Genomic DNA, 23,129 nt, shown 5'->3' with positions numbered 1-23,129 from the left:
GGGGCCCTGCAGCTTCTCCCAGCTCTGCCACGCCCCTCCGCCCACACCGTGGGGCCCAGCGCCTGCCGATGCAGCTGCCCTAGCAGGCAGCCCCGTGAGAAGAAAGCCCAGGACCACAGCACCCCCTGCCTCCCCCGGGCCACGAGTTCGGCAGGCTGGGAAGGACCGGGCTAGCCAGCCGAGCCCTCCGGGCCGGACGGGAGGGGGCAGAGACCCAGGGCAAAGGTGGGGAGGGTGCGGACCAGTCTCCCTACCCGTGAGTGGCCAGGCTGGGATTACCTGGTGGCTGCTGGGTGTCTGGAATCTGGAAGGGACTCTGGTGTGGGGGCCGCCCCGAGGACACTCCACCGTGATCTGGAGGGGAAGGGACCCTAAGCGCCTCCGCAGCACGTGCCAGCAGGGAGACGAGGCTCAGGACGTGTGTGGCGGCTCAAGAGAAGGGGCCCAGGCCTCGAGGCTCCAGGGAGCAGGGCTGCCCCACCCTTCCTGCTGGGGTGGGGCTGCTGTGTACCCATGAGGGCTAGCCTTTGGGAAGAGACCCTGAAGGGGCCCCTCAGCAGGAATGTCCCCAAACTGTCTCCCCCAAATGGCCAGGGGCCTGGCTCCTCAGAGGCATTTAAAACGCAGATTCCAGGCCAGGCTGTGTGTCACAGGCATGCACCCCAGGACCTGGGAGGGACCCGTAAGCATGCAGGTTCCTGACCACTGAATTGAATATCTAGGAGCAGGCCCTTGAACGCGTGTTGTAGTGGCCTTCTCTCCCAGGAAGGACAACACCTGCTGTCTTTCTGATTTTTACATTTTTATTTTGGAACAGAATACACTCAGAGAAAGGCGCACAGAACATGAAGGAAGGTTGGTGAGTAAAGTGTGCACGCGGTTACCACCCCTACCCTGGCTGGCTTCCACTGCTGTGCCATCCAGGAGCTTCTGTAACCAGATCCACACGTGATGGCGTCCTGCTCACTCCACTGAGGTCAGCAGGCGGAGAGTCACCCTGGCCATGTGTGCAGTAGCTCACCGTTCCCTCAGCTGTGTGACTCTCCCCCAGAGGACTGGACTGCAGTGTGTCCACGCACCACAGGCTGTCGATGGACTTTGGGGGGTCTCAGCTTGGGGGAATCACAGACACCACTGCTGTGGACACTCCTGTCCAAGAGTCCTGGCTGAGTGCATTTTCATCAGCTTGATCCAAAAAGTACGATTTCCGGGACCTGGCTGGACTCAGGACCACAAAGATGAGTGGAGACGGGGGAGGACCGGTGGGGAGGGCAAAGGGTGGCAGAAAGACGGCACACTTGGCAGGTTGTGGTTTCCAATGCCCCCAACACAGCACCCCAGCCCCCACAGGGCTCCCCGGAGCACTGGGAGGGCCTGTGGGGCTCAGCGGTGCCTGGTGGACAGAGGGTTGCCTGTCTCTCCCCTTCTGCTGCTGCCACGCCCAGCCCACCTCTGGCTCCTCTCCTGCCTCCTCTAGGATGGTCCTCCCCCAGGAATTCAGCTCCCAGGACAGCTCCCAACTGCGGTCCTCCTGGCTGGTGCTGAAGTCACCCAGCTGGGACCAGTACCCGTCTTTGGTCTCACACTGCCCTCGTTCTCCAGGCCCTCCTCCTCTCTCGGACAGAAAAGACGGCCAGAGGGGCAAAGGCATCGCTGACCAGCACCTACATAGAGAGTGCCTCCTCCGCCTTAAGTTCTCACGTACTAACTCGCCTGTGGACAGTCCCCATCGCACAGAGTTTCTTGCGTCCCCACCCCCTGGTGCCCCAGGTGCAGCCAGCCTCCTCTGCCACCAGCAGCATGGAAACCCTCAGTGGCGCCCCCCAGGCACAGCATGGTTACGGAGCGTTTGTTCCCAGTGAGCCAGCTCTCTGACGATTTAGCTGTCCACTCAGAGAGGAAAGGACTTGGTGCTGTGTCCCCACAGCGGAAAGTCTAGCCTTTAAAACTGATGTTGTAGGAGGAATCAATCAGCACAGAAAGACGTTCGCAGCACGACAAGCTAACGGTGGGCTCTGAGTGGCGGGTAAGTGCTCTCTCTCGTTTGCGAAATGTGTTCAAGTCTCACAGCAACAGGCCAACAGGAGCTTAGCAAGTGGCCCGCGTGGGGCACGGTCCTCGGCCTCTTGTGGCAGTCACAGCCCTCCCCTCCTGGAGGCCACTGTTACTGTTGCCAATTTTCAGAACAAAAAGCAGAGTCTTACAGAGGCAAGGAAGCTGCTCAAAGCACACAGCTAGTCAACGGCAGAGCTGGGCTTTGAACCCAGATCCCTCCTTCTACAAAGTAGGTGTCCTCGGCCACAGGCTGGATAGCCACTCCTGTCCCTGTGACTGCAGAGTCACCGGGAGGACAGGGGCACACCCAGATCCTGGGCCACCTTATTTTCTATGTCTGCATCAGTAAATGTGGATTGACTCTGCAGTTAGAAAATGTGCGGAGACGCCCCACAGAAGGGCCACCTGCATCACGGGGTCCTTCCCACACTCGGTCCCCAAGGCCATGAACCCCGCGGCAGGCGGGTGGGGTTCCTAGCGGCTGTCTTGGAGCCTGAGCACCACAGGCAACTTGTTTTCCGAGACAGGAAGCTGCTGGTTGCACCTCGGAGTGGCACATGGGCCCCGTGGGCTCTACTGGTGGCCAAGGTGCAGGAGGGTGTCAGGGTGTCAAAGTGCCGTGTGCAAGCTGTCACCGTGGGAAGAAGTCTCCGGCCGCTGCTAAAGGCTGCGAGGGGGGAGCTGGGCTGCCCTTCACCCCTTAGTTCAACATCCATTCATTCATTCATTCACTCACCAGAGCCAGCGTGTGGAGGCGCTGCCGAGTGCCAGGGCGGCAAAAACACACGAAGCCGAAAGCCTCCAGTGAGGGGTCTTGGGAGTCCCTCCCCAGCCTCCTGGGGGCCTGCAAACCTCATCAGACAGGCGGGGGCAGGTGGCCACTGCTCTGCGGGTCTTAAGAGTGGCCCCGAACGTCTCCAGGGAGGGAAGGGGGCAGGGTGGGATCAGTGCTGGGACGCCTTGGAGGTCGGGATGGAGCCTGGAGGGGACAGGGGTCCCATGGGGGTCAACACTCCTAACGGTGGAGCCCACCCCTCCGCAGCCTCTCACTGCCTCTGGGTAGGGGCGGTTTGGATGAAGGGGTATGTGTGTGTGCACGAGCCGGTGCCCTCCCGTGCCCCTCACCACTCGACCGGGAGCAAGTGCAGGGGACAGATGGCTTGTGAAAGTCCAGAAGCCTGAGGCCCACCCGGCCCGGGGCCCCAGAACCCTGGGCTGGCGCGCCCTCTGGTGACAGCCGCAGACAGCAGTGGAGGCTGGTGGGCGTTGGGCTGCTTGGAGAGGTGAGTCCTCTGGTGGGTTCGTCCTGCATAACTCACTTCCCCAAGAGCGGCTTTCAGTCAAAAGCCCTTGTGTCGAGCTCACCTGTGTTAACGACAACCACAAAAGCTGGACAAACCCATCAAGACACACACGTTGACGCACTTGGGGGCCGGCTGGGAAAGCCTTGGGGAAGGCAGGGGACAAAGTGAGCCCCACACCACTCTGGCCTTGGGGACAGAAGCAGGAGGCACAGCCTTGCTGAGCTGAGGAGACAAGGCTCACCAGCTGGGGCTTAAGGGGAAGCGCCCACCTGGGGAAGACTGCAGGGACCAGCAGAAAGCACCGGGGAGCTTAAACAACTCACACTGACTTCTCATGGCTGTGGCGCGTGGGAGTCCGGGGTCAGGGTGCCAGCGTGGCGAGAGCCCCTCCCCCTTCTGTGTCCCACTGGGGCTGGCCTCTGGTGTCTCCTCTTACACAGACGTTGCCCTTTCATAGGGCTGAACAGCATTCTGCTTCATGCACGGACCACAGTCTGTTGATTCACCATCTGCTGAAGGACATCCGGGCTGTTTTCACTCTGGGGCTGTTGTCAATAACACTGCCGGAACGTTCCTGTACAGGATTTCATTGCTCTGGGGGGTGGCATGGCCGGGTCATGGGTTAGCTCTGTCTACGCGCTCATTTCTTCCCTTGCTCATGCATTCATATGGATAACACGGGCAAGCATGCAGGAGCCCAGTCAACTACTCTGTGTGCAGACACTTGCATCAGTGGGCTGGATGGGGCAGGCTGCCCTGAGGAGGGGATCTTCTTAGTGCTCACTGCGGGCTCTCTGGAGCAGAGAGATGGGGCTCTCAAACCCCTAGGTACCCCCAGGGCCAGCCACAGAATTTGCAGGGTCCAGTGCAAGATGAAAACACGGATCCTCGTTCAAAAATGACCAAGAGTTTTAAAGCAAGGAAAGCAGGGCATTTGACCAAGCCCGGGTCCCTCTAGTGTGGGTCCCTCCTCCAGCATGGAGAGTCTGAGCCTCTGTGGGACGGTTCTGTGAGGCTGTGAAGGCTGTAAAGATGCCCCAAATGCCACAGGATGTCCTTCTGGTTGAGGAAAGGTGACTTTGTGTTAATCTGATCATGTTTAGCAAGATGCAGAGTTGTATATTCCCACGGAAATGGTTTAAAATGTTAAGCTTCGGAGTGTAAGACAGGCTCAAGGATGTATTGTACAACATGGGGAATATAGCCAATATTTTGTAATAACTAAATGGCAAATAACTTAAAATTGTGTAAAAAATGTTTTTTAAAATTTTAACTCAAAAACGCTTTAACCTTTGATATTTAAACTCAGTATCTCAAAAATGATTAAGGTTTACGCTGTGCTGATTATTTTTTAAGAAAGATGTGTAAAAAAAATTCAGCTGAGTAAATCTGAAGATCTAATTAGCTTTATTCAACAATTTATGAACCAGAAAGCATCCCACCTAGCACATGGAAAGGCCTCTAGGAGCTGTGCAAAGCCGAGGTTCTCACAGGCGCCAGGAGGGCCGTTGTTCAGACAAAGTCACCTTCCCCTGGGGGGAGAGCAGGCAGGGGCTCTCAGGCAGATCACCTCCTTGGTGCTGACCAGAAAGTTCCAGGATGATGGGTTTCAGTTTCCACCCCTGGGAGAGGCTGAAACTTCCATCAGGTGAGGTGTTAAGTCTTGGTGGAGTTAGTGACTCCGCTTTGGGCCTGTTGTTTCTTAACAACATTAGCGACAGTTAAAAATGTTTACACTCTGACATTTAAACTCAGCATCTCAAAAAATGATCAGATTTTGTGTTGAACTGATTGTATTTGATAAAGTAAGAGCTATTTAGTCGCCCAGAAACAGTCTAAAATGCTTAGGCTTTGACACTTAAACTCAGTATCTCGAAAACAGTCAGTTTGTGTTGAACTGATACGTGGAATAGAGTGAGGAGCTAGCCAATCCCACGGGAACAGTTTAAAATGTTTCATCATTGATCTTTAAGCTCATTTCTCGAACAGGATTAACTTTTTGCTGGGCGCGCACGCCCCGTAGCGCGGGAGCTCCTCAGGCTCGCCGGAGAGATGAGCTCGGAGCCCCGGGATCGCGGGGTCCGCCCGCATCGCCAGCCGCCAGGCGCGAACCCGCGCTCGCCCGTCAAGTGGCCGCGTGGCGCAGGCAGCCCTCCCCGCGGCTCATCGGGCGGTGCGCGCGCTCGGAGACCCGCCCCCCGGGGGGCGGGGCCGAAGGCGCGCCTACGCCGTGGCGGGCTCGGGCGGGCGCGCGCCGCGGGGGCGGGGCCTCGCGGAGGCGGCAGCGCGGAGGCCGGAAGGAAGCAGGCGGAGGGCGGGGCGAGTCAAGGAAGCCCGCCGGGCCGCAGGACAACCGTCGCGGCCTGATGACGTCGCACAATGGCCGGCCCCCGAGGGTAGTGGAGCCCGTTTGTTCCGCCCGCGTCGCGCCTCCAGTCGGAGCCTGTGAGGAGCGGAAGGACCGAGGGACGTCTTCCCCGCACCGCCCCAACCCCCGCGGAGCCGTGGCCCCCCTCCCCGTCCTCGCGCTGAGGTAAGCGGTGGCGGCGGCGGGGAGGCCGGGTCGGCGGGAGGAGGAGGCCGAGGCGGCCGAGCGGGGAGCGTGGCGGCTGCGCGGAGCCGAGGCCGCGGAGCCTTGCCGCCTCCGCCTCCGGGGAGCGCTCCAGGCTGCCCACCGGCCGAAGCGTGGCTTTTGGGCCCCGGGAACGGGAGGCCGACCCAGGCACGATCCCGCGTCCCGTCCGCGGCGACCTGGCCAGGGGCCCTGAAATCTCAGCCCAAGCGCCCGGCGGCTACCTCCGCGCCCTGCCGTGGGGTTGATTCTCTCAAAGCTGTCATTCCTCTTCCGGGACATTCGCGTGGCGCTCTTTGCCGCTCACAAAGACGTGGGGCGGCAGAGGGAGGCGCGTGGATTCGTTCTCCGAGCTGGGGATAGGCTCTTCGGGAGCTTTGAGCTTTCCTAGTCTCCTGCAACTTGCTCCCTCGGCGTCCTGGCGGCCACAAGTTGGACGTATTGGCTGTGGCCTAAGACGCGCGCCACTCTTCAGAGTGACTTCCTTACCCCTTTGGTTAAGAGCCCAGAGGCTGCTGGGTCCTTGCTGGGAGAAGATTTCAGGACTTCCAGCCTTGCTCCTGCTAAAACTTAAGTTTTCCTGAATACTTTATAACAGCTGAGTTTGCCGGGTAGAGTGGCTGATCATCTTAAATGAGCTGTTCAGCTCCACCTCTGAAAGAGTAGGTCGGTCTTCAGATCCGTTGGGAAGAATGGGAGAAGAGAGTGTTAGAAGCATAACAATGGCTCTCATTGTTTATGTTTTGAGGCTCATCTCTTTCATGTTGCCTGTGGAGCCGTCCTTTCCCAGAGCAGAGGTTGGGATTCTCAGGGTGAGCCTGGAGCCAGGCTGATTCCCACCTCCCTGGCAGGGAAGTCTCTGCCTGAGGATTTTACAGTCTGAGCACATGTGTGGAGCCCAGCCAGCTCTGGAAACCAGTCAGATGTGTCTCAGAGGCTGGAACTCTTCTGAGTTTTGGGTGGGAAACCATCAAACATTGTAAGAAAGCTCTGTGGAATCAATTCCAGAGAGCAAAAGTTTTCTCCCTTTTTTACAGGTCATCTCAAGGTGAGTGCTTCCTCCCCAAGGAGTTGTTTGATATCAGGCCTGGTCAGTTTGGGGTGCTTTCTATCACCAACCTTGACTTCCTTCCTCTGGACGTTGTAAATCTATGAAGTTACGAATCCGAATTCTAACCAGATGTACCAGCTCTTGGGCGCTGACGTAGGGACTGCTCTGTCAGAAGTTGTTACCCTGGAAGGTGATGCTTGTATTTCATTGGTGCTCCTCTGCCAGAACCTCTTTAGAAGTCCTGTTTAGGAGGTAAATATGTAAGCCATCTGAGGAAGCAAGTCTCATTCAATAGTCACACCCCATGTTTGACCAAGAATCATCTCATCTGGCTTGGGAACTCACCCTACTTAGTAGACCAGGCTCTGAACAGCCTCCTGCAGTTTCTCAAAGTGACCCACCTCGAGAGGAGGAAGGTTTGCTGCCACTGAGAGTGCCAGGGCAGTGTTCTGCAGGTTCTAAAGGTCACTTGGAAAGAAAAGTTCCCAAATGTTCTGCACTGTAGCAGTGCCATGGGAGTCAGGGTGCCTCCCAGAATGCCTGCTGGGAAATGAGACGGCACTCGCTCTGGGTCTGAGCGTAGGGCAGTCTTCTGAAAGCTAGGCACTTATTTCACATTTCTTCCTGGTGTGCAACAGGTGGTTTATCAAGTAATGAGGCTTTGTCATCTGTTCAGGAAGCATTTACCGGTCACTGTCTGCCAAACATAGTATGCTTTAGAGGCACGATGACGGACATGTGTTAGTCTCTTCTCCAGGCAAGTTCACTATCTTGTGGATCAAAGGACTAAAGAGTTTTAAACTTGGCCAAGAATGCTCAGTTACAGGGTGATTGTGTGAGAAGAACAAACTGAGTAAAAATCGTGAGCCTGGGAGCTGGTGAAGATGTGATCAGAGGACCCCCCATTTTGTTGTGTGCACTTAACAGACCACATGTTTTTCCTGGCACCTGACAGGGAGCATGTACTCAGATGTGTGCCAGATTGAATTCACCTCAGAGCAGGACGCTGATGCCCAGAGAGCCAATTAACTTGCTCAGAGTGAGTCCTGGAACAGAAACCATCTCCTGACCCCCGGTGACACTCCTCTTGTTTGCAGCCAGTGTGACTCAGGTTGCTTCTGATAAGCAGGTAGATTCTTTGACATGTCTCCTCTGTGAGATATTCACCTATGTGTGGCCTCAGATTGTAAAATCCCAGGAGGTCCCATAGAGAAAAGAGATGTGACTCCTTTCCTCAGGAAATTGTCCAGGCCTCCTGTGGGTGCCTGTGTGTTCTGGTGTGCCCAGGACAGCCCATTTTCATGCCTGTTGTGGTTGGTAACAGTGGCCCCTTTCAGTCGCAAACCCGTCCCCGAGTTTAGACAATGAGTTATGGATGTGGTAAGTTCTGCTACTAAGTGCCAGCCATTTGCTGAGCTCGCGGAATGCATGTGAGTCTGAGCCCTTCCACACAGGTACCTCGTGAGGGGCAGGGGGGCGTCTCAACAGACTTTGCAAACAGATAGTCAAAGTACAGTGTGGTGAGTATGGATATGTAATAGAGTAACGTACAAAATGCTAAGGGTAAGAGTTCTTTATCTGGGGGTGACGGTGGACCTCAAGAAGTTTTAAACTCTCTGAAGTGGAAGATAAATGGTGTACCTCCAGGTTTTTCTAGGGAGAGGAACCATCCCAGTCATCAGATTCTCAAAGCCACCAATGCTCCCTGAAAGGCTGAGCACCTCTGACAGCGCCGGTCCCCTGCCCCCTTGACGGGAGCAGGTATACTCGGGACTGTGCACTCCGCCATCTTCTTTTCTGGTCAGTGCTGAAACCTGCCCTTGAGAGCAGGGAAGTTTTCTTGTGCTTGGACTGCTGTCATGGTTTCCATCATTCAAACTGGGGGCACAAACAGGCTCTCAGGGTACTTCTTTTCCATGCACAGTACAGCGGCCTTGGATTTTCATTTGAGTCAGCGTTTCCTGTGGTGTCAGTATAGAGGTGTGCACCTTTGGGGGCTTTCTTTTGTTTGATTCATCTTTAGTTTAAGTGCCTAAGGTTCAAACTTCAGACAGGTTTAAAATTAAAAAATTAATGACTGGCATCCCAAGTTCAATTTCCATGTGGTCATCACTCCTTTTTACTAATAGTCCATATAGGTCATACACTTTCCCATCTCTGAAAATGTGTGGTTTTGGTTCTGGAAAGGCTGTGGTAGGAAGCTAGATTGCTCAGCACAAACCTTCAGAAGGGAGGAAAGGACAACAGGCAGACTCTCCTGATTCAGTAGAAGCCCCCAGTTTATGTGAGGACTGTGGTCCAGAAAAGAATTTGCAAAGTCAGTTTGGAATTCAGGTCCCATTTTATAGAAACAACGGCAGTCAGTTGGGGTTGGGTCCTAGCAGGCAGCAGGAGCCCGTTCATGCATAGGTCCAGCTCTGGGTCTGGGCACACGCTCTGGCAGCAGCTCGGAGATGCAGTCCCGGGACCACGCCCAGTGGCCATGTGGCCTAGGTTCCTTCTCTGTTGGGGGGAACGTCACTTATTTGGAAGGTTGTTGTGACGGAGTGGGTCAGGTGTCTGGCAGAGGACGAGTCTCTCAGCAGATGTGGAGCCTGTTGACTTCATTGCAGAGGTTGTTTTAGTGACATAGTCTTGCACGTGTAGGTTCTGGGGTTTGTTGGGTGAATTGCTCCCAGGCACCGCAGGAGAGTTGAACTCAGTCTGATGAGGGGAAGGGGTGTGGGTTTCACACGCTGAGGGTTACCGATACTTGTGTGCATGTTAATCCCACGTGAACTGTGTGGAGCACGTGCTGAGCGTGTTACAGGGCTCATCTCATCGAACGGGCGTGAGGACGCTAACACGGCTGCTGCTGTCCACATACTTCGAATGAAGAGGCTGGGGTCTGGCTAGTTTGCGTCATTCGTCCAAGACCCAAAGGCTGGGAGGCAGGAGAGCTGGGACTCTGGTTCTTGCTCGGGAGCCCCACGCTGCACTGCCCCTGTGTCCCACAAAGACGCGGCATCTGCCAGATGGACTGCCCGCTTTGCTGGCCCACAGCTGTGAGCTCACGTATTTGAAGTTAGGCGATCTTTTTCTTCCACTTCTTACCCTAGAATTTAAATTCCAGTTTGCCAGGAGAGAAAGCGCCTTTTGGTTGGACCTAATCATAACGGTGAAACCCAAGTGCAAACGTGTTGGCACCTGGGCCCCAGGAAGGGGCTGTTATCAAGTTACCGGGAGCGAGCGGGAGCGAGCCTCTGTGCTGTGAGCAGGTGGTGTGCTGCGAGTTTTGAGTGTCAGTTGTGTGGGTTTTAAACTAGTTTAAGGGGACGCTTAATTTTTTTTACCAGTTGATTGACTGAAGAGGTAACTTGGTTTCTGGGGTTGCCTTTAGACTGCACACTGTGAGGATTAAACCTGCCAGATCCCCAGCAGTGGTGTGATGGGGCTCGGTGCATTTTGGCATGACTGCCGGGCCACAGGGTCCCAGTTGCCAGCCTAAGAACCAGGCAGCGGAAGCCCCTGCCCTTCTTTGAGAGTTCCTGAGTCCGGCGTGACACAGCCCAGGACCCATCTGCACCGGTGCTGCGGTGCCCCATGGCCGTCCGTGAGAGTTGAGGCTGTGGACCCTCATTAGCCGGCCCTGTCTCAGTAGTACTCTCCCCTTGCTCATTGCCCTGGGCTGCGAGAGTGACATGTGTGGTGACAAGGAGGCCAGGAAGCCATGGGGCAGCAAAATACACCTCTTTGGGGCCAAGTTTGTAACGATTCTTTCCAGTAGTCCTACCTCTGCATAGGGTAGTGGGAAGACTGAAAAGCGAATCCTTTTCAAAACTGTCTGCTTTTAAGTGACTTTGAATGGCTTGTAAATTTCTATTACTGCTAACCATTTGGTTTACTTATAAATGATGGATTTTAAGTGATTTGTCCTAATGTGTGCTGAATTTAAATAATTTCCATTAACAGCAAAAAAAAAATGTAACTGTGGATTCAAATACCAACTCTCGGTATGTGCATCTTTAAACACAGTTTCTTTTGAAAGTATAAGTTTAAAAGATATATTTTTAATCTTTACTTATATAAATGTATACAATAATTTTATATTATTTATATAGTACACAAACGTGTGTGTGTCCACATCTCAACTGAGGTACCGAGTAGCATGACTGTGGCACTCATTATTTTAAATAAAAAATTTTGAAGAATCAGGTGAACACTGAATCCTTCACTGTTCCTGTTACTTCACACTGGTTAGACGGTTACTCGCTACACCTCGCAATGGTGGATGGTAAAAGTTTACTTGTGGGCAATTTGATTTCAGGCGCACACGCTCCTACCCCACTTCTGCGGCCTGCGTCTAAAGCTAATGGAACAGCATCCTGTCTTTGCACACTGAGGCGGGAAGAGCAGGAAACAGTCACTTTGTAATTAAATCTAGAAATGAAACCTGAAATGACAGGTTTTTTGTTTGTTTGCTTTTTAAAAAGAAACTACTTAAATATGTAAAGTTTTCTGCCAGAGTCCTTTCCCACGGCGTGCCTGTCCTGGAATGGTGATTCTCAGCTATCCTACCAGAATCACGGTGCACTGAGGCCTCTGGGCATCCCTTGGCAGCCCCAGTACACAGGTGTGTGGGAGGCCCAGTGTCTGCATTTCTAAAGATCATCCCGAGGGGTTCTGACGTGGCCATCAGGGCCATACTTGGAGAAGTGTGTTCAGGAACGGGAGACAGCCCGCATCTCGGGGACTCCTAAAGATGGGCCCGGTTTCTGCTTCAGACTCTTCAGAACAATGGCCAGGCTCGTGCCTTCAGTGTGGCCAGCTCATGCATAATGCAAGTTTTCCTGAATTGCAGAAGTAATTAATTCACTCTAGGGATCCAGAAAGCTGGCCCTTGCAGTTCACATCTTATTTCTCACTTTCTGTTAGCTGTCGGGCTGCTCTGTGAAAGCGGGCAGGCGGGCCTCTTCCCGGCTGGTCCCGCCTCGTGGAGGCCTTGTGTGCGGTGACCAGCAGCGGTGGTCTGTGCAGTGTAGTCCGGAGGAGCTGTGCAGGGCCCAGCAGACTGCGTGTCAGGAATGAGTGTGGGGCCAGGGAAACCAGGGCGAGATTTCCTTTCCATTCTGCTAAATGCTGTGACTCTGTGTCTCTGTCTTTTGCAGAAGTGTGGGTACCGATGGATGTGGCCGAGAGCCCTGAACGGGACCCTCGCTCTCCGGAGGACGAAGAAGAGGAGCAGCAGGGGCTCTCGGACGATGACATTTTGAGGGAAAGTGGGTCTGACCAGGACTTGGACGGAGCTGGGGGGAAGGCTTCTGATTTGGAGGATGAGGACCCCGGTGCCCCGGGACTGAGCCAGGAGGAAGAAGAGAGTCGCTCCGACGAGGAGGACCAGGACTCTGAGGCTCAAGAGCTGAGCGGGGGCCCGGCCAGCCCCCCGCGTGTGGAGGAGGGGGATGGCGGGGAGGAAGACTGCACCAGCGACCTAAGGGACGAGGCCTCGTCGGTCACCAGGGAGCTGGACGAGCATGAGCTGGACTACGATGAGGAGGTCCCCGAGGAGCCGGCCCCCGCCCTGCAGGAGGACGACGGCGAGAAGGCCGGGCCCGAGGATGATGACGAGAGGGGGGACGGGGCCCCCGGGGAGGAGGGGAAGGCAGGTGCCCCTGGTGTGGAGGACAGGGAGCCCCTGGAGGCTGCCAAGGAGAGGAAGAAAGAGGATGACGACGGGGAGATCGATGACGGGGAGATCGACGTGAGTGTGGGGACAGGGACAGGGAGGAGCACACTGGAGGGCTGCGGGGCAGGGGAGGGCTGTCCTGGGAGCACTTGCCGTGGGGGTCAGACAGTGCTAAAAATCCAGGAGAAATAGGCTGGATTGAGAAACTGCCAGTCGGTAGCTGGCGGGAGTTCCACAGGCCCTCCTCGCTCATCCGTCTGGTTGTATTAAAATTCTGGAGTTTTTTAATAGGCAGTAGTTTTCACCCTTTGTGTTCGCTGTCTCAGAGTAGTACTTGAGTTAGCAGTCAGCTAGAACCTCTGTGGGTTTCAGTTCTTGTTAGGTTCTTGAGGCTGAAAAACTCCTTCCTTCCAGTTTCGTCTGTTCTTTTATTCATTTTTTTCCTGGCCCCACGGCCTCTTCTCTGATGCGGGCCCCATCTTCTATGGAAGTATCCCTAAAAAGACCCTCACTGGATAAAATGGGGTTGCGCATCAGAACACCTTGGGTTTTGACCAAGCTGTCGCATCCTTAGAACTTACTTACATTCATCTGGCCTTCAGGGTGAGGAGAAGGTAACTGGTAATGATCATCTTAGATGTGGGTTGTTTGGGTTTCTATGACAGATGATCCTGTTGAAAGAACTTTAATCACCATCGTTTAAGAGGTTGAGTTTGGGGGGCGGAGCCTGAAGCCCTACTGAGTAAAGCTTGTACTCAAAGGAGGGGAGAGGGAGGCAGAGCAGAGGGAAAGGATCTGGAGTGTTAAGTATCCTGGGGGCCGATCCTGGTTGAGTCATTGTGGAGAGAGGTGGGCCTGGGGAGTACCCCTCAGGAGGGCCCTGTATTGAGGAGGGAGAGGTTGCTGGCCAGGCGCGCAGCTGCAGCTTCACGGGCAGCTCCGTCCTGGAAGGTGAGGCAGTGCCGCACAGCCACGCGTGTGCCTGGTCTTAAAAGACGTGCTTGTCGGTTCACAGGGACAGAATTTGTGGTGCATGCGTGTGTAGTTAAAGCTTAGGGGTTAGGTACTCTCATAACTTAAGTTTAGGAGGTGGTCTCATGTATTAATAGCCTTTGCTTAATATTATCTTATTGAAAGTGGTATTGTCGAGACCTGATCATGCAACTGTCCTCAGGTTTTGCCAGCTCCACCTCCTTTCCAAGCTCCCTTTAGAAAGTTAACCCTGACGGCAGGGTTGCCAGAGGGAAGGAGATGCCAAGAGACTCCAGTGAATCAGTTTGGGTGGAATTTGGGAGTGGAAGATGAAGTCACTGGTTGAGGTCACCTGTGAGTTTGATTTTTCAGTTTACATAGAGAAAAGCCACTAGGAAGGTGAGGGGTCCCGACAACGGGGGCACCGTGGCCGGCGGTTCTGGGTTCTGTGTGTCCCGTTAGGAAGGCCCAGCTGCAGATGCTTCTTGCTTCCACTGCTGAACGCATGGTAGCAGACTTCGCCGCCTCTGCTGCCTGTGTTCAGTCGCAGGGACATGAGCCTTGCTGCGCAGTGGCGTTCCTGCTGCATCCAGCTTTGTTGGTCTCCCCCGGGCCAGCATTGGAGCCTCCTTGCCCACCGACCCCACCTGGTCGGCCGGTCGAACGGACTTGTGCCTGCCTGGCACCTCCAGTGAGGCCCCCACAGCCCAACTGGAACAGCTCCACTCAGCTCTGCGGGCCCCGCGGTGTGCCAGGCTCACTGTGAAGCACTGGGGGTGTAACTGTCCCCCATCCTTGGGGACCGGTGGGCCTGCATGGGGCTGGGCGCTGTGAATGGAGACTTTGGCCCTCGCAGGAGCGCACCTGCCTTCCAGGAGCTCCTCTGGGTTATTTTTGCTCTTGCCTGTGCCTGTGACTGCGGGCTCCTCCACACCCTGTAATCACTGGCCTCAGTGTCACCTCCTTTCCGTAGGCCTCCTGCCTGCCGCCCCTGGCTCTCCTGTTAGATCTGCCTGGGCACCTTTGTGGTGCTTCCACACACAGTCTGAAGTAACCGGGCCATTAGTGCGTGTGTCTCTGCTGCTTCCCCGCACCTGCCCCTCCAAGAACACGAGTTCCCGAGTCCGGCCCCTGTGTGGCTGGCTCCCTCCATCCCCAGCACCTGGCACCTTGGAGGCAGTGCTCTGGGGCATGCCAAGTTGAGTGCCATCGAGATGAGGCGTGGTAGTGGGCGGGACGTCTGCACTGGAGAGCCTTCCGAACAGAGGGCAGTCTAGCACTGCGTGTGGGTGACCAGCACCAGCCTGAGCCTGCGTTGGCAGAGCCCGGCGTAGACACGCGTCAGCAGGCATCTGAATCGCTGCTGCTGGGCTGTCTTCCTGCTCTCTCTGTCCCGGTTCTGGCCCTTCCTTCCCTGTCAGGATCCCGTGTATCCGCAAGCACACACTTATATCTTTCTTTCCCAAGATGGAGAGGGAACTAGAGCTGTGTGCTTGGGTCCATGAACAGCCTGCTTCCTTCTAGCAGGCTTTGGTATAGTCCCCTTTAGTTGAAGTCCCTGCCAGGTAGCTTCTGGTCCTAGTGGGAAGTACCCATCCCAGAGGGCTTTTTCCCCGTCGCCTTCCAGGTATCAGAGGTGAACTACCTGGATGTTTTTGTGAGGAGGAAATGTGTAGTTTAGTGTATACCTCGAAGATGTGCATTCACGGAAGCCTCTGAGCTTCTCCGTGCCCAGCAGCCCCTCTTGCCAGTCTGCCAATTTCCTGCCCACAGCATCAGGCCCAGAATTGCTGGGAACAGCAAGCTGAGTGGAAGAGTCTAAAAGGCCCTGCAATTTATTCTCCTCTTAACTCAGAAGCACTTTTCCTTGTAGGTTAGGGTTAGATTGGGGGTTACTGGGACAGGTGAACTGGTTTGGGAGGGAGTCACCCCCACCCTCCCCAACTCTTCTAGTCTGCTGAGAGTTTCCATGATAATGACATCAATTTGTACAATAAACCCTTGAAATTTTTTTGTCTAAACCACAGTTTATAACTCAGGCCTTGAGTTACCTTTATATGTTTTTTGTGTGCTGCCCTCAGAAGCAGATGCCTTTCTGGAAATGCTACTTCCCTGTGCGGTGGGGATGGGATTTTGCAAACAGGGTGGTGGGCCAGCTGTTAGCAGCACTGGCTTATTTGTGGAGGGGGCGTCGAGGGGACCTGAGGACCCTGACGCCTGAACCACGGGTGAGCCCTGTCTAATCAGTAGTCGTGCCCGTGCAGGACGCCACACTTAGAAGGACTAGAAACGTGTGGTTTTGTTTCTGCTCCCTGCGTGTCTCTCAGAAGAGCGCCGGAGCCACCACCATGGCCTTGCGCTGCGCGGTCTTCCTCTCTTAGACCAGCGCCTCCGGTTCGTCTCACCAGAACTACTACTTCCTTCGGGGGCTGCTGAGTAGATCGAATGTTCTTCAAGGGTCTTTGATTTGCCTTTACAGACACCAGCCCCACCGTCTGGTCTCCCCATCCTCTCCTTTGCTCAATTCCTTGGTTTCTGTTTTTATATCTTGTCATCTGGTGAACAGAACTTCGGCCCCCAGAGTATGCCATCCCCCAGGAGAGGGTGGAGTATGTTTTGTTCCCTTCCTTTCATTGGTGACTCTCACACTGTATGCTGGGCTCTCAGAGATGGCAGGACAGTGGCCTGGTCGGAAGTGGTAGCTCTGGGTCCACCCACATAAAAGTGCTTTGAAGCATTTTCCTTGCAGGTGGTACTTTGTGTTTTGTCCTGTTCAGAAGCACCTGCTCTTTCTGTGTCTGGATACATAGTATCTTCTGCCAAAGGGCTTCCCACACCACTCAGGCTTCCTGGGGACACGTCACTGCGCTCACTCCACTGCATGCCACTCAGATGCTTCCCAGCATCTGTCCCCTTGAGGAAGCCAAGGAAGCCGCTGCCTGCGCCTCCATCAAGGAAGGAGGCCGTGCGGCGCAGCCCCTGAGGGACTAAGTGGTGCCAGGCTGTTGGCTTTGTCCCCTGCAGGACAGGGACAGGGTGCTGCTCCAGACCCCTTTCTAAAGCCGGAACACGTCTGAATTCCCAAACCACGTCTGGCTCCAGGGGTTTTGAGTGAGGGATTACAGCCTGTATTGTCACTGCATTTTGCAGGTGCAGAATCTGGGGTTCAAGGGGATTCCGGTGGGATCTGGTGGTTGTGCCAGGGTGAGCTCTCTCTGCTCCTGTGTACATGGGGCCCTGCGCCCAAGCTCCAGGTGTGGTGGGCTTCAGCCTGGCACAGCCCATTGGGTAGACCAAGGCTTGGGGTCGGGGCATCTGCAGTCACAGGCAGGATTCAAACTCAGGCCTCCCCACCACGTGTCTGCTATAAATAAGGACCTTCAAGGTGAACATGCTGGTTTGTGCTCACCCCAGCGGCACGCTGCCAGTGGGCTGGAGTTCCTCCCAGGCTTGCACACTGTGGCGGGCCTGGCGCTCTCCCCCCAGGCTAGTCATCAGTGCCCTTGTCGCCTGGCCTTCTGTAGACCCACGGGCCTGCTTCTGACTGGACCGCTAGGGCCCCTGCTCTCGATCACATCGCCAAGGGTCGCCAGGTCAGAATTCCTACCCATTAATCACACACCTGACCTGATGGAACAGCTAAGTGCTGGCAGTCTGGCTTCAGAGATCCCTTTCTTGAGTTGTGTTTGCAAGAAATTCTCTAAGATTCTGGTACTCCTTTTATTTGTCATCACCTGAAAGGCCATCGTGCTAAACGCACAGTTAGCTGGCAGGTGAGGACCTTCTACTCCTGAGTGATTTATTGCTGGTTTTGTCTGTTAGGCCTTGGAGTATCCCAGGGCACCCTTGGCGGCCCCGGTGACTGCTCCCCAGCTAAGGTGGGAGGGGGCTCTGCTCTCTGCTCTTGTGAACATGGAGAGTAACATCTCTGCAGAAACAGCTCTTCGCCCCGATCTGGTGCCCTGCCTGTGCATCCTGGCTGCTGACACATAGTCACTCTGTTCCTCATCCCAGGCTAGAATGTGGCCAGGCTGGACTTGAGAAGGTCACGGCAATGTGGAGAGCTCAGAAGTGTGGACCCCTGTCAGGGAGTGTCCCCAGGCCAGCTGGGACGGAGCGATAGTTCGGACGAGGCGGTGCTGAGGAAGATGGGGGAGTGGGGTCCGCACTGCTTGAGATCCTTTTCATCGACTGCACTAGGGTACCTTGGACAGGATGAGAAGGGGCAGTGAGGGGCCCCATCCTGGACATACTGACAGATTTCAGTCAGGTGGCTGGATGCTTGTCTGCTAGGGGCCATCCCAGGGGTGCAGGGTCTCAACTCTGGGGCGCAGATGGCCCTGGGGCGGTGGGGGCTGGGGGTGTGCAGAGCAGTTGTCTAAGCTCTCTGCTGCTCTTTGGAATCCCTGGGGAGAGACCCACTCAGGCTTTGGTCTTTAAAGTCTCCTGCGTCACTCTAGAGCCAGGGTTAGGAACTCTGGACCAAGAACAAGAAGAGAAGGGCCCAGGTCTGAGCTAATGGTGGGCCCACTCACTGGCCTGAGCCACCTAACTTTCTTCCTCCCTGCCCTTAGGCTTTTAAATTAGAGGGAGGTAGCATCTAATTTAAAGGACATATAATACTTTGTTTAAATGTACAAAATATTGAAAACCTGAAGGGTAACCACGTCCTGCTCAGAACTGCCAACAAGAGAACTTGAAGGAGTATTCTTTGGTGTGGTGCCTCAGTCTTGGAGGTGAGCTCTGAGACACCCCCGTTGTGTGGATGAGGTTTGGGAAATGCAGGTGAACTGCTGAGTGGCCAGGACCCGGACCTCGGGAACGCACCCTTTCTGGTTTGGTGAAAGCACGCCGGTTGGTAGATGCCCCTCCCGCCTCTTCCCTTTGTTAAGACGAGTCTCTCTTCAAGTCACGTTGTCCTCTGTTTCAGGATGATGACCTGGAAGAGGGTGAAGTGAAGGACCCCAGTGACAGGAAGGTGAGGCCTCGTCCCACCTGCCGATTCTTCATGAAAGGTAATTGTCTGGGTGAGAGCCTTGGCACGGCCAGTCCACGTGGCCTGGCTTCTCCCAGGACGGGCGCTGGTTCAGCCTGGTCGGGCGCCCCGGGGCCTGCTCAGGCTGTCCTCGGGACCTGTGCTGGTGGCGGCGGCACGTTGACGTCAGACAGTGGGCCCTGCTGCCCGGCGCAGACCCCCTCTTTAGTGTAGGCAATGTCAGCTCTTTCTAAGTGGTCCTTTTTGGAAGGCCACATGCCCCAAGCTGCCAGTTTTGACATTTTCCCACCTCTGTGAGGACAATTCCCACTTTGCTGCAAGATGTCTCAGAAGCGTATCTTTCATCTGGCGTGGATCTCGGAATAGCTGAGGCCTTTGAAAGCCAGCCATGCATCCTGAAAAGTGGACAGAGTGAGTCAAGTAGTTGTGACAGGTGGCACCGTGACAAGGGCTGGTGAGCAGTGGGCATTAAAGTCCTGGAGGCTTGGCGTGGGGACGGCAGCCTGTGTGTCAGGGCTGCTCTGGGCGCAGCGCTGGTGGGCACGTTGCCGTAGCCCCACACATGCTGGCGGAAGGCGTCTGCTCTTGCCCGTGGTCCGCCCTGACCCTAGACGACCTGCCTGCTGAGCCGGCCCCCCGTGCGGCCTAACGCTCACCACAGCTTCCTGTACTTCTTTTCCAGACGTTGTGACACCATTGTCCACTGCTCCACCAATACCAAATTCCATACCATTCAGAGGCCAGGTTAAAGGTACAAAACATACGATGTTCCCTCTCTTTAGTACCTCAAAGCCCCTCTGCTCCAGAGGCCAGACTTCTTTCTCCTGGATCCAGAGTCCTGCTGTGAAGTCGGAAGGAAGGGGCAGGCTTTGAGGGACAGAGAGCGGTCACGCCAAGGCTCACCAGAGGGCGGCTGCCTGCCCGGGGAGGGCGGGGACGTTGGGCGCTGGAGCCCCATCCTGTGGGTGGCCCTGGAATGAACCTGTCCTGAGTGCTGAGATGGCCTGGTGGTGAGGATGCCTGGGAACTGGGGGCCCTGGGCAGCTCATCCTTGGGGCACGTCCTCTTGGCTGTGCTGTTTCCATGCTGCTTGTTTCTGCCACGTGGGGACAGTCTGGCTCGTCTGAGTCAGATGTCCACATGGTGGCTTCCCTGTGTAGCCAGTGCCCTGTGCACGCAGGAAGGCCGCAGAGCCAGCCTGAGGACACGATGAGCGCACAGTACGTTCTAGAAAGAAAACTACTGCGGTTCCCTCCAGCAGCAAGAGAGTCACTTTAGGAACACAATGAAGTCTGTTGTGTTTGGTGAGGATGCGGAGAAGGGAGCCGCGCGCCTGCTGCTGGGAGCCAGCAGTGGTGCGGCTGCCTGGGGCCCGTCCCCTCAGCATGCCGCGTGCAGCGGCCGCGGACCCAGCGGCCCCTGCCTGGTGGTCGGGAGAGGAGCGGAAGCCTAGGCCTCCCGGAGGCTGGGGCGCGAGTGTCCACAGCAGCCGCGGAGTGGGCGCTGTCCGGGCGTCCCTCCGCTCGTGAGGGGAGAGACAGAGCACGGTCCACGTGTGCGGTGGAAGGCCTGACCCCATGACGTGGAGGAGCCCTGGGGGGCTGTGCCCATTGAAGGAAGCCCGTCTCAAAGGCCCCTGTTGCACGTCCACGTACGTGAGCGTCCAGGGCCGGCAGGGCCATGAGACAGAGTAGGTCATCACTGTCTGCGCTTGAAGGGAAGAGGTAGCCGTTGAGTACAAGGTTTCCTTTTTGGGTGATGGAATGTTCTGGAATTAGTGGTGATTGCACAACTTTGTGGAAGTACTGAAACCCACTAATTGTGCACTTAAGTGGGGGTCTTTTAGGATAGGTGAATTATATCTTAATTTGAAAATTCTGTTTTTAAAAAGTGTTTTAGCTATATTTCTGTTACATGTTATGATCTGCAGATTAACCGTTGCTTTGCCCGAGTGGACACAGTGCTATTCGTGGCCATTGACTACAGAGTACACTGAGGAGTACAAAGTGGAACATTTTAAAGCACCAGTGCTTTGTTTAGGACGTATTTTCACCTCTCATGTGTTCAGGTTGAGTCATCAAGACGTGACGTTCTATCCAAAGAGGCACAAACAGCACTTTCTTCAAGGGGGTGCTACTTGGAGTCTCCGATCTTCCGGCTGTCGGCAGCGCGCAGCCCGTTCTGTGGGCCGGCCTCCTGCGTCTGCTCCTTCCTAGTCTCCCTTTCCCTTTCCCCTTATTTTAAAATTGTGGTAAAATACACAATATAAAACTTATCATCCTGCCCATTTTAAAATGTCCGGTTCATTGGCGTTGAGCACCTTCATATTGTGGCTCCTGTCACCGCCCACCTGCACAACTCTCCATCCTGGAAAACTGCAGCTGTCTCCATTAGACGTGGACTCGGCACCCGCCCCCACCAGCCTTGGCACCTGCCCTTCCATTTTCTGTCTCTGTGTCTGACTTCTCTAGGTGCCCGGTGTAAGTGCAGTCTTGCAGGGTTTGTCCATTTGTGACCGGCTTCTTTCACTCAGCATGGTGTCCTCAAGGTTCATCCTGCTATAGCAGGCGTCAGGATTTCGTTTTTAGACCGTTAGTACTCCCCGTATGATGGGCCGCTTTCTGCTTACCCGTCACCCGCCGATGGACACCGGGCTTGCTCCTGCCTGTCAGCTGTCAGGAGTGGTGCTCCTGCGAATGTGGGTGCACACGTGTCTCTTCAAGACTCTGCTTTCAAGTCTGCTGAGTACACACCCAGAAGTGGGGTTGCTGGGTCATGTGGTAGTTGTATTTTTAATGTTTTGAGGAACCCCCCACTGTTGTCCATGGTGGTGCACCATTTGCACCCCACCACCACACCAGGGTTCAGGTTCTCCTCCTTGTCAACTCCTGTTGTTTTCTGGTTTTGTGATGGGAAGTGTCGTACTGGGTGTGAGGTGGTGTCATTTCCCTGTGGTTAGTGGTGCTGAGCATCTTTCCATGTGCTTTTTGGCCATTTGTGTATCTTCTTGGGAGGGATTTTTATTGCCCATTTTTTAACCCCTGCATTCTCTTTTGTGTTCAGTGCAGCAGATCTCAAAGTGTGCTCTGTGGACCCCTAGAGGTTCTTGAGACTCAGGGCCCCTGCGGTCAGAGGTCTCGTGAGACTCAGGCCACACCGGTGGCAGAACTCGTTTGGCGGTGTCTGTGGTAGAGCAGGAAGAATCACAGGTAGACTTTACCTTTGAGTACAGGTCTTCTTTTAAATAACTTTTTGAGGTCTCATTTACATTCCATAAAATTCACCCATTTTAAGTGTACGATTCGATGATTTTTATTAATTCACCAAGTTGTGCATCCGTCACTTCAACCCAGCTTTAGAATATTTCCGTCACCTCAGCCAGACCCCTCAGCACGTCTTTTGATATTCCATGTGATGAAACTACAAGTGTGCACGGAGCCCCTCTGCTCTCACTGAGGTGCTGGGGCGTCTGATGGGAGCCAGGACACGCCTCGGGGCCAGGTCCCTCCAGGACACACCCGGGAGACCAGCTGACAGTCTGTGCTGGTGAAGTTCAGGCTCTCAAGTGAAATCAGAATTTTGGAGAGTGTGACAGCTTCACAGAGTTTGAGGACTTTTCCAAATGACTGTTACATGATGTTACAAAATCATTCCTGGGGAGAAGGCCATTCCCGGGCCACGAGGGACCAGTGGACTTCAGTGGAAGAGGCGGAGAAGTTCAGTGGTAGGGCTGCGGCTGACCATGACGAAGCCTCAGACAACACGCTGGCTGCTGAAAAGGCCGTCCGCCCCACCCCATCCAGCTGTGCCTCTGGGTGAGGCTGGCTTCTCCTTGCCTGCTTCACCACACAGCCCATCACAGCAAATGGAGCACAGATGCCAGCTTGAGGGTCCTATTCTCACGTCAAAACTAAAGAGACGTGCAAAAAGGAAGATAATGCCGCTCATCCCTGAGTGTTTTTAAAGTATCTTTTCCTAAAACACTTATGTTAACAAGTATTGTTAACGTTAGTTACATATGTTATATTTCATGCCCTTAAATGTTCTCAGTTTTAATTTTCACAGTAAATATCAAGTATAATCGTAACAAAGGCTCTTTGGGGTCCTGAGACCAAAAAGTTATGAGAACTGCTGCTTTCAAGTCTTTGTAAAAGAAGCAGCCCAGAAGTTGTTTTCATTATTTTGGCTGCCACAGTGAACACATTCCTTAAAGAAGCTGAACTACGTCAGGATCCTGCTGGAGATGCCCGCAGTGCCTGCCCGTTGGCCGCGGTTCTCTGTGGAAGGGGAGAGTGCTTGAGTGCCTTTGCTCTGTCGCTCGAGGTTCGCTTGTCGTGGTTCGTTGGATTTTATGCCTGTTAGAGTGAGCGTTTGTAGATCTTGGGTTGGTCCTTCATTATTTATTAGATTTTTATATATTCTACTTTCCTTGTAGGAAGTATTTTAAAAAAAATTTTGGTGGGGGGTGAGGTGATTAGGTTTACTTATTTATTTTTTAGAGGAGGTACTGGGGA

General features: G+C 54.6%; 1 protein-coding gene across 4 annotated transcripts in view; it reads left to right on the top strand.

The window, feature by feature from the left end:
- Positions 1-5,713: 5,713 nt before the first annotated feature.
- The window catches only part of ZC3H18 (zinc finger CCCH-type containing 18), a 46,561-nt gene continuing 29,145 nt past the window's right edge, over positions 5,714-23,129 (top strand). For 2 of the 4 annotated variants that reach the window (XM_031436645.2, XM_031436644.2), the window contains exons 1-4: positions 5,715-5,892; positions 12,130-12,722; positions 18,550-18,634; positions 19,298-19,366. In XM_031436645.2, the coding sequence (XP_031292505.1) occupies positions 12,144-12,722; positions 18,550-18,634; positions 19,298-19,366 (733 nt within the window). In that variant the 5' untranslated portion in view covers positions 5,715-5,892; positions 12,130-12,143. Of the gene's footprint in view, positions 5,893-12,129; positions 12,723-18,549; positions 18,635-19,297; positions 19,367-23,129 lie in introns of all 4 variants that reach the window. The other 2 variants (XM_031436647.2, XM_031436646.2) reach the window with 2 other exon arrangements.

This window comes from Camelus dromedarius, chromosome 23 (assembly GCF_036321535.1).
Source record: "Camelus dromedarius isolate mCamDro1 chromosome 23, mCamDro1.pat, whole genome shotgun sequence".
In the NCBI taxonomy this organism is placed as follows: Eukaryota; Metazoa; Chordata; class Mammalia; order Artiodactyla; family Camelidae; genus Camelus; species Camelus dromedarius.
Note: the sequence above shows the minus strand (reverse complement) of the source record. Positions and strands in the feature narration are given on the sequence as shown.